Raw genomic sequence first — 10,615 nt, 5'->3', positions numbered from 1 at the left:
GGGGGGGGGGGGGGGGGCAGCGAAGGTAGCTCCTCTCCTGAACTTGCGCAGGGTATCCTAGTAGTCACCCCTATGGTGAACTGAGATAGCTATGCGATTCAGTCAGAGGAAGCAATCTAAGCACTGGCAACCCCCATTTATAGGTGCGTAAACAAAATAAGATTACCAGGGGGCGGGGCGGGTAAAAATAATGGCCATAAGAGAAATAAATATCTAGAGAGACCCAGTGCAGCTCGCAAGTAAATTACATTACCAAATTTATGAGCTGTACCGTAGAGTAGGCATTCGCCATAGCAACACGCCGTAGATGTTGTAACCTATTCACCATAGCAACACGCCCAGTGATTATTACTGGTATGTGGGTTTATAAACTCAGCCGCTTTGCCCAGCTTTTCCACTGATCATTTTCTTTATTCCTCCTGTATCTCTTCCATTACCTCGGTACTTTCCAATTTTCTATTGATTAAGATTTATAAAACCAACCAGGAGTCACTTTCACCATGGAGAATTACCAGAAAATTGAGAAAGTTGGCGAAGGTGACATTTTTGCCGTGTCTGTTTGGCATGGTTACCTTAGACCCTAGCTAACGGACGTCTTGTCTACCATAGGAGCATACGGTGTCGTTTACAAGGCTCGAGAGTTGAACTATCCCAACCGCATCGTTGCTCTAAAGAAGGTCCGACTCGAAGCCGAAGATGATGGCGTCCCTAGTACAGCCATTCGAGAGATCTCCCTTCTCAAAGAAATGAAGGACCCGAATGTTGTCCAGTTGTTGAATATTGTACATTCCGATAGTCTGAACCTCTATCTCGTCATGGAGTTCTTGGACTTGGACCTGAAGAAATATATGGACGCCCTGCCTATTAGCGAAGGTGGCCGGGGAAAACCTCTACCGAATGGATCGAGAATAAGCCTCGGTTTAGATAAAGCGATGGTGAGAAAGTTCATGGCACAACTGCTTGAGGGTGTCCGCTATTGCCACAGTCATCGTATCCTACATCGTGATTTAAAGCCGCAGAACTTGCTGATTGACAGGGAGGGTACCCTGAAATTGGGTGACTTCGGACTGGCTCGGGCTTTCCGTATTCCGCTGAGGAGGTATACCCATGAGGTAAAACCCCCACTGAAAGATGTATTCTTTTACTCTTGAATATTAACATGTATTAAACAAGGTTGTGACCCTATGGTATCGTTCCCCGGAAATTCTCCTTGGTAGTCCCCGGTATTCCACCGGCGTCGATATGTGGTCTGTGGGGGCTATTTTTGCTGAGATGTGTACTCGCAAGCCCCTCTTCCCTGCTGACTCGGAGATTGAGGAAATCTTCATGATATTTCGGTAAACACTATTTTTTTCATGTCTATATTGCAAATGAAATTGACTTACTCAATTCGATAGCCTCCTTGGCACCCCTGACGAAGAGAGTTGGCCCGGTGTCACTGCGCTTCCCGACTACAAAAGCACGTTTCCTCAATGGAAGCGGTCTGGCGCCCCTCTGGTACCCGGCCTGGATAGTGCTGGCTGCGAGCTACTCGAGGCTCTTCTCCAGTACGACCCCGTGAAAAGGCTTTCCGCAAAGCAGGCGTGCCTCCATCCTTACTTTCGCAAGGGGAGTTCGTACTACTCTGGACGCGCCCACTGAAGCAGCAAATCAATGGCCAATAATGCAGTTGCAATCCCTATTTCTTTTGTCACAAATACGCCAGGTGCTCTTTCAACCTAGTTACATGGTATATTTATCTTGATATAGTTAGCTGCACATATTTAGGATTGTTCTCAGATCGAATGGAATAGAGCCGAACACGTTTGAACCGAAGTGAAAAGAATTACTTTTGTAACAATACCATCTGGGGAGCTGCTAGACATATATATGTAAGTCTTGAAATAGCCACCGGCCTTGATGCCTGGTTTGCCAGACCTCCCCTTAGCTATTTAAGTAGCTCTCAGTTTGTGTGTAGAGAATTCAATCCTTCCTTCCCCCCTCTCCTTGGTCATAACTCTAAGAACAAAGTATATCCTAGTTTAGCTGAGAGGGTTAGTGTAGGTGTTCGCGCGACTTCGGTAATTTTTAGTCTATCCATAGCGTACTAGCCCTTCCATCTCATCATACACTACCCACTTACACCCACTCACATTTGCTCTATAATCCTCTCTCATGCAAAACCTGATACATACGACCATAGGGTGTGGAAAACAGGGCTTCCCGTCCGCTCAGCCGTACTTAAGCCACACGCCGGTGAGTTAGTAGTTGGGTGGGTGACCACCAGCGAATCCTCACTGTTGTATGTTTCATTAGTTTTTTTTTCTCTATTTAGCTATCTACTACTGCCTACGGGCTTCTCAAGGAATACTGAGCGAGATACTAGATATACTAGATGAAACGCAAAAATTAGCTAACAGTAGTTTGGTCATGAACTGTGCACGACCTCATGGAAGCCCTTGTTGTATTGCCTACCAACAATATTCTACATTCCGGACACGACCTTGGACTAGAGCAGCCATTTTCTGGAGTGATTAGTGGGTGGATGCGGAGCGTCGCTCTTTTGCACCTGGCACGGCACAATCACCACCTTCGCTCTGGTGTCTACTTGGTCAGCCAAACCCAATTCAGTATTTCCAAACTTCAACAGATTGATTTCTGCCATAAACCAATTGATCCATTCATTTTCTTGTTAAACATAGAGAAAAGGTAGGGTGTTTATTTGACTACGATGGGCCCAATGACACTCCTCCTTTAAATGGCGCACATTTCCTAATACCGAACCCCCCCACCCGGCGGCTCAATTCTGCTACCAAAACTATTTGTTGCAACGACTGTTCTCAGCATTTACACAACAGAACCATCCAAGCAGGCATAATGATCAAAATTTAATCCAATCGAAGTCGAACTAACTCTCATAGACTTGAAATTAGTTAGCACACTGAAATTCGAGGGTTGTCTTAGAAACGCAGTGTTTGACTCACCTGTGATCGGCCGTTTCAATACCCAATTAACAAGCAGGTGGTATGTTGGGTGTGTATTTGTCGCCATAGAAGTTGAAGCCAACATGAGCAATCGTGCCGTCAGTCAAGTATGCACTGGAGCAAAACTGGAAGGCTCCGGATGGTTCGTGAGTCACATAATATGCTGCCCCAAACACGGCTCCCTTGAGCCTAGTTTCTGTCTTCGAGGACCATCCTTTCCGGGCAGACCAGGCGAAAACGATCTCTTGGACATGAGATGGCACAGATCCCGATCGAGCTGCGAGTTGGTTGGTGGCATTCTTGTCCGGACAATTATCACCGCAGTCCATAGCGCTGAATCCAACGGTGCGGGCATGGACTCTTCCATCGGGAAGCATACTCACTGTTAGGTTCATGGGCTGATCGATGGCATGCACGTGGTGCCAGTCGTGGTACAGAACCGAAGTGTTGATGAAATTGTGGGTAACGCCCTCATGGGTAGTATGGGCGTAGCTAACGTTGTCCACGGAGATTCTGTAAGGAATCAATGCATCGGATGTGCCGGTACCACCATGGGCACTAATGACAGCACCAATACCGATGGACAAAGCAGCCCCAACGCACCCCGTGGCAGCTTGACTAGGCATGAAATAGCCACAGACAATCCAGACAACCCCTGCTCGAATGCTCGAGGCATTGACGTACCATCTGAATGGGAGAGCTTGAGCTCCACGGGCCATAATCAAGCCTACGAGCGCCGTGATTGCTGCTGCGAATGTGTATTTCTTCTCGCCAATGGCACCCATTCTGGCGGTTGATCGACGGAAATTATCAATTGCACGAGTTTTTTGAAGGCGAGAACAGTGATGTAGAAGGAAATCGCTTTGATGAGAAGGCCGATGGATTGTTGAAGTTCGTCGTTCATAATGAGAAGAATAAGGAAGAATCTTGCTCATTTATCTTCGTAGATGCCGTGGTATTGGCAGACAAGAAAATGGATCATGCTTACAACACAGACTTATCGGGTGCCTAATGTTCCTGGGTGTCATAGGGTAAAGGCAAATAAGTTGAAGTGTATATACAAAGTACGCGCGATGCACAGGCGGGGTCCAGACGGTGTCCGGTGTTCGGGGGCCAAGATAATATGGGGCCAAACGTGGAAACAAGATTTTGCTAGCCCCTAAATAAGTAAAAAGACGTCATAGCGTAGGGTCAAGTATACTAGAATATGAACTACAATGTTATACATGTCGAAGAATATACGCTTTATGTTTTGCATTCACAACCCCGTAAAAGGCAATCCACGTGTAAGAAGATAGCTTCTTATCTAGATACATCTACTACCATGGCTTAGCAGCCCCTAGATAAAATGCCCGATCAGCAGGACTCAGTGGGTACTGCAATACTAGGCAGGGTCAATGATCGGCACCGAAATTCCTGAATGGCATGTCTGATCGTATCAGTTTCCGAATTTCAGGCGCCAATCATCATAGTTACAAAAATTCCGCCATCTTTCTTTTTAAATTTGTAGCTGTACGGTAGAAGCAGCTTCGAGTGAGAGACAGCCTTAGTGGGCCGATTTAGATCGAAGCAAATTAAAACTACTAACACTAAAGCCGGCGTAGGGACTAAACTAACAACACTTGACCTCAGTAATCGTTGTGAACAACATGTATATGTAAATTTATGACCCTCCCATAGTCGATTCATTCTCCTCTTAGCATTTGTCGCTATAGATGTCGCGACAACCGCCAGGAGATGGCAAACCCCTCAGGGACTATCGCTTTAGATAATAGTGTGATTGTGGTCTTGTGACACATTAATCCAATAAGGGCAGCATATCTCCTATCAAACCCTAAGATATCTCCCTTGAGACCTGTAACTCGATAGGTCTGAATGTTCCAGGCGATCGCAAAGGGGTCAACCAACATAGAAATACTTTATTTAGTACGCTCAACAAGTTCAAACCCGAGATACATGCAACTTGCTTGGGGCTGGCCACCATCGCAGACCCTGGTAAGCATTTACAATATATCCACCATTAATCTATATGTGGAGTATGTGGGCCTGTGAGTAGAGCAAGGGTCCACGGTGTTAGAAAGTTGCTCGCGGAGATAGACGAAGATAACAGAGTAGATCAGCGTTTGGTGGATGTAGCAGGAGGGTGTAAGCAGTCTGGCTGGCAGTTTAATATTGGAAGTTGCATTAATAGTAGATAGATAGCTGTGGTTTATGAGAATGACCTAGGATCGTGTAGAGACAGAACATCCCCGATTGGTGACTGTTCTGGCTTGCTTCCGTCTATAGCTGCAAGCTGTGTCTCATAATGAGACATCTTTCCGAGAAGAGTAGACAGACTAGCTAGTAGATTAGGCCTCTATCCTCCGTTCTCAAGCTCATGATATGTCCAGTTTACTGCTAAACCCGGATCAATGATGTATAGTGGACATGGGAAAGTCTGTGCATTGTCTAAGAAACCAGCTAAGCTGTCATAACTTATCCCTGTAGGTAGGTCTATGCTCTCGTTTATATCGGAGCTACGGGAATCCTTGTCCGATTGGCCGTTTGGGGGCTCTAGCTACAAGATATGCCAGCGGATCTATCTAGTGCTCTGTACTGAATGTAACGCAGAGCCATTTTGCCCCCATATGTGTCCCCCAAAAATATAAGAAGTGAGAATGTCTCATATATGTTGCGCTGATGCTCAGTTTACTTATTAAGAAATAGAACAAATGTATATCTCTACTACTTTAGGGTTCATTGGGAGGAGAACAATTCGATTAACTAATAGATTGATAGGGAGTTTCATGTTTGATGAGTTGTGAGATACCTATCTCTTAGCACCACTATGGGACTAAATAGTAGGAGTTAGTAAGGTCTATCGATAATATTAAACCCCTATCGCTATAATATACAGACCTTTCAACCTTTATAAGGGAAGAATAGAAGGAATAAAGGGATATAGGTGCGCGATAGGAATTTATAAGAGAAGACGCTATCGGTAAGTACTTAATTACTAAAATATAGGTGTAGGGTTATAAGAAAAAGCGGCAATAAGATAGTATAAAAGCGCCCGTACTAGGCCTACTAGGCGTAGATAACCCCCCACTCGCTATTGAACAGCCGCATACATCTCCAATGCATCATGCAACCTCCCAAAAACACCACCATGCCACCCTCTAACTAACTCCCACTCCTCACGAGGCAAAGTCATGCTCGCCATCCTTAACCAAGCTCCAACAATAAGATCCGCATAACTAGCCCGATCCCCAAGCAAAAATGGCCCATCCCTCCCAAAAAGCTTCGCCAGTTCCCCCAGCATATCCCGGAAGGACCTAATAAGCTTCTCACGCTGCTCACCGGTAAGAACAAAATCTTCCCAACAGCTCACCCCAGCCCGCCGAACAAACTCTGCCTTCATCTCCTCGGCAGTTGCAGGATCAAAGGGTACCCCTTGAGCCATGAGTATGACGTGCGAGGTAAATGCAGAATCGACATTCACATTGAAGCGTGCATATTCGGGGTATTCACCCTCGTCGCACTCAGATAAAGGAATCAAAATTGCGACGTCCGTGCTGAAGACGTAGTCTAGGGGCTGGGGCGGGAAAAGATCGTTTCCGGCAGGGTATTGCTTTTGTAGGTAGACGGCAATGTCGAAGGAGTCGCCGAGTTTGCGGGATGTTGTTGGGTCCACTAGGATGGGAAGGGTGTAAAAGTCTGTACCGTCGGTGAATTTGCGGCATGCGGGGATGTTGAGGCCTGTCCGGACGCTGGATATATCGGGGAGTTGGACCCAATTGGTTGAGTAGGGGAGTGATCTGAAGTTCAGGGCTAGACGGGTCTTCCAAGTGTTTACGGGGCTGTTGTTCTTTTCAACTGGAGGGCGCATGGCAATGTCATAGAAGACTAGTTTGGTGGCCATGGTGAGGGATTGATTGAGTTATTGCTTCTTGAATATGCAGTTTCGACCGTAGCTGGGTATATCAATCAATGCAAGGGATGGGGTTTGAAGTGTGCAGTCACGTGGTCAAGTTTGTATTGAAACGAGGTATGTTTTTTTTTTAATTTTTTGCCTAGTCTTGTTGATACCATAGTCGTATTTATCCGTTCTTGTTGTATCTTCTAAGGACATTGACTGTTGCAGATGAAACACCATGTGCTTCCGCTAGCGGGGCCATCAGGTAAGCGAAAAGGTGCAAGTCTCCCTTATGTGCCGTATATAGGTCCTATATGAGTAGGAAAATAGGTAGTAAGCATAATTAAAGAAAAAGAAAGCATTTCCTCGCCGGCTGGATAATAATAAGCTTGGGATTGGCGTCAATATTTGTAAAAAGTACTGGTTTTTAGGCTTATTCGTGTTGGCTAAACGAGTTGGATAGAAACAGAGCGCGAGAGGCTTGGGGGAAAGGCCCGCAACGACCTACCTTCAATTTCAAAATCAAAGATCGAAATCTTGCATATTAATAAGCCAGAAAAATTGAAAGCCGAGTATGCCGAACATTGAAAAGCTTAATGTGCAGGTTCACGAATGTGTGAATGTTTCATCTGATCGAATTATCATTGGGACGAGGGAAAAGCCGTTTATTCGAATGGTTAAGGGAATTGTTGGAAGGATGTTGACGTTGTATAGGAATGAGGTCTCTGCTCTCTTTGATTAGGAGATATATGGACTATCAAAGTCCGTATGTGTTCGATAAACCTCGGTACCAATCATTAGAATCAATATAAGCAATAGATGAGCGAATAATGTGAAATAATAGTAGAAAGACCATGGAACAAATCAAAATCTGTTATATATATGCTACCTGGCTATCTGATCACAAATCATAAATTATATACAGGCTTCAAGCGGAAACAGGAGTAATCTTAGCGACCTCCTTCAAATCACGACTGCTGAATCCAACACGAAGGACAAACTCGCCCTCGGGGATGAGCCACTTCTGAGAAACAACATCCCAATAACTTAAATCACGTCGCATCAACTCAAATCCAACAGTGCGCGACTCACCCGCAGCCAAAGAAACCTTCTCGAAACCGCGCAGCTGCTTGGGAGGTGTTCCCTCAGGGGTGCTGTCTGGGAAGGTAACATACAACTGGGGAACAGTAGCACCCTTAACATCACCAGAGTTGGTAACTGAAACGGTCACGTTGTAGATAGTCTCCCACAGAGCGGGGTTTCCACCGGGCTGAATGGGCTGCTCTTCGGGGACGGAGGGGATGGAGTCAGCCACGCGCTCAGTGTTGATATCGGAGATGTTGAAAGTGGTGTACGAGAGACCAAAGCCAAATTCGTACTGCACAGAGATGTTCTTAGCGTCGAAGTAGCGGTAGTCGATCTCGAGCTTCTCGTCGAACCAGGACTGCCAGTCGTCCGTGCCGTTGGTGGACACCTTGGTGGTGGGCGGGGCGTTGTAGTCACTGGCATTCTTGGCGATTGTGTAGGGGAGATGTCCGGAGGGGTTAATATCACCATAGAGGACGTCGACGATGGAGTTACCGGATTCCTGGCCGGGGTAGTGGGCAGCGACGATGGCAGTGACATTGGGGTGGCTGGCCCAAGGGAGGACATTGATGCCGGAGGAATGGGTGATGACAATTGTGTTGTTGCAAGACTTGGCGACGGACTCGACAACATCGTTTCCGTTATAGTCCACTGTCAGGTGCTCACGGTCGGCGCCTTCTTCGGCCCAGGTCTTCAGGAAGACCAGACAGGCATCGGGAGTTGTGGGAACCCAAAGATCGGTAACATTTTTGGTCGCGATCTGTGTGTTGTTCAAGAAGTATTGGACAAGAGCATTGTCCTTCTGGGCACGGGCCTTGATGGCCTCGAGTGGAGAGACGAGATAGGTAAAGCGGCCGGTACCCGAGCCACCACCAGAACCGAGGGTACCGAATTCGAATGTCGCCTGATTCACAGGGCCCATTGTGTTCTCACCAGCATCGTTTCCGAACACGGCGATATTCTTAGGAGCCTTCAAGGGCAAGACCTGCTTCTCGTTCTTCAACAAGACGGTGGCTTCAGCTGCGAGCTTGCGGATCAGCTTGGCATGATCCCCACGGACATCACGGCTTCGCTCGCCGGTCAGATTGAACTCGCGGAGCCAGGTTGAACGGGGAGAGAACGTGTTCAGGTCGGCGGATGAGGGGTCCACCTCGGGGTAGTTCTTGTCCTGACCGAGCCAGTAGTAGGGTGTCATAATGCGGATGATCATATCATCGACACGAGATTCGTCGACGGTTCCGTTGTTGACAGCATATGTCACGTTCTTGCCGAAGAAGGAGCCGGCTTCGGGGACTAGACCGTAGGAACCAAGACCACCGGGCATGTTCATGTCAAGACCACCCTCGATCGAGGAGACACCAGAGTGAGTGCCACCCCAGTCAGACATAACGTATCCCTGGAAGCCAAGCTCCTCTTTAAGCAGGCCGTTGAGTGCCTTGGAGTTCTCGCAAGCATAAGAACCATTCAGACGTTGGTAGGAGCACATGAAACTAGCAGCCTGGGCGCGGACGGCATTGGCGAAGGGCCAAAGGTACAGCTCATGCATAGTTCGGTCATCGATGTTGGAGGACACTGCTTCCTGAATCACATCTGTGACGGTTGCATTCGAGTCATAGGTAGGGTTACGCTGAGTCTCCTGCTCGTTACCGATGAAGTGCTTCGCGGTGGCTTGCACGCCAGCGTCCTGGTGACCGCGAATGGTCTTCTCCATGGCGACACCGGTCAAGTAAGGATCAGCAGCAAAGCCTTCCCAGTTTCGGCCTGCGTAGGCAGAGCGGCCAAGTGGGCCAGCCACAGGGCTGAGGGCAATATGAGCACCCTTGGCCTTGAATTCTTGTCCCATGGCATAACCTCGTTCATAGAGGAGATCTCTGTCCCATGTGGATGCCACAGTGACACCAGCAGCGAAAACGCTAGCATAGTCGGCTACCCGGATTGATAAAGGACCATCCTGCAAGCAAAGGCCTGGGAACCCGAGTCGTGGGATAGCAACAATGTTTCCCACACACGGACCCGGCTGTCCAGTGACCATGTCGGCTTTCTCATCGATAGTCAGCTTGGCGACAAACTTCTGGGCTTTGGCGTAGGCCTCCTCCCAGTCACCTGAAGCAGTAGCATTTGCTGTGATATAGATCAGTAAGAGTCCAGTTATATAAATAAGGATCCAAGAGGAACATACGTGAAGGAAGGACGGCAGGGGAGTGTCCGTAAGGACCTAGAATGGTTGTGTTCTTGGGCTGGACATAACTGAAAGCATCTTCACTTCGAGCTGTTCCATCAAATGATTGGCCATTGGCTAGTGTGGCAGCCAAAAGGCCTGAAACCACAAACTGAGCGACGCGGGCCATTTTTCGTAACTTCGTTAGACACAGGAGCTCGAACAGTCTCTGGAAGTGCCATCGTGGGATATTGACCCCTTTTTATAGCCTGCAACTTCACCAGCAACCCATCCCCGGAAAAAAATGACCTGGTGGGGGTGTGTGGGGGAAAACAGATTTGCCGGGGTTCTACCGGTGACGTTGCGGAAGAAATAATGATTGGGTTCTGAGGCCAAGAATCAAGGCTCCTTGGTAAAGACATAAGAATACTAGTCGGCCCGATTTGTGGCCTTGTCCCGCCTCTTTGGTATTCTTCATTAAATTCTCTTTAGTCTTCATTCCGAAATTCATTT

The 10,615-nt window shown here is 47.5% G+C and overlaps 3 protein-coding genes across 3 annotated transcripts; 1 reads left to right on the top strand and 2 right to left on the bottom strand.

Annotated features, from left to right (window-relative positions):
* Positions 1 to 500: 500 nt before the first annotated feature.
* PEX2_108930 (cyclin-dependent kinase) lies at positions 501 to 1,641 on the top strand (the record flags this gene model as incomplete). Its single annotated transcript, XM_016748160.1, has 4 exons — positions 501 to 537; positions 610 to 1,112; positions 1,174 to 1,337; positions 1,398 to 1,641. The coding sequence occupies 4 exons, from the start codon at positions 501 to 503 to the stop codon at positions 1,639 to 1,641; spliced, it is 948 nt and encodes a 315-aa protein (XP_016595002.1).
* Positions 1,642 to 2,989: 1,348 nt separating this feature from the next.
* PEX2_108910 (uncharacterized protein) lies at positions 2,990 to 6,864 on the bottom strand (the record flags this gene model as incomplete). Its single annotated transcript, XM_016748159.1, has 2 exons — positions 2,990 to 3,581; positions 6,074 to 6,864. 2 exons carry the CDS (start codon positions 6,862 to 6,864, stop codon positions 2,990 to 2,992), a joined length of 1,383 nt encoding a protein of 460 aa, XP_016595001.1.
* A 922-nt stretch (positions 6,865 to 7,786) lies between these two features.
* On the bottom strand, positions 7,787 to 10,292 carry PEX2_108900 (beta-glucosidase; the record flags this gene model as incomplete). The annotated part of the gene is made up of 2 exons (XM_016748158.1): positions 7,787 to 10,065; positions 10,124 to 10,292. 2 exons carry the CDS (start codon positions 10,290 to 10,292, stop codon positions 7,787 to 7,789), a joined length of 2,448 nt encoding a protein of 815 aa, XP_016595000.1.
* Positions 10,293 to 10,615: the final 323 nt, after the last annotated feature.

This window comes from Penicillium expansum (assembly GCF_000769745.1).
Source record: "Penicillium expansum strain MD-8 chromosome Unknown contig375, whole genome shotgun sequence".
Taxonomy (NCBI): domain Eukaryota; kingdom Fungi; phylum Ascomycota; class Eurotiomycetes; order Eurotiales; family Aspergillaceae; genus Penicillium; species Penicillium expansum.
Note: the sequence above shows the minus strand (reverse complement) of the source record. Positions and strands in the feature narration are given on the sequence as shown.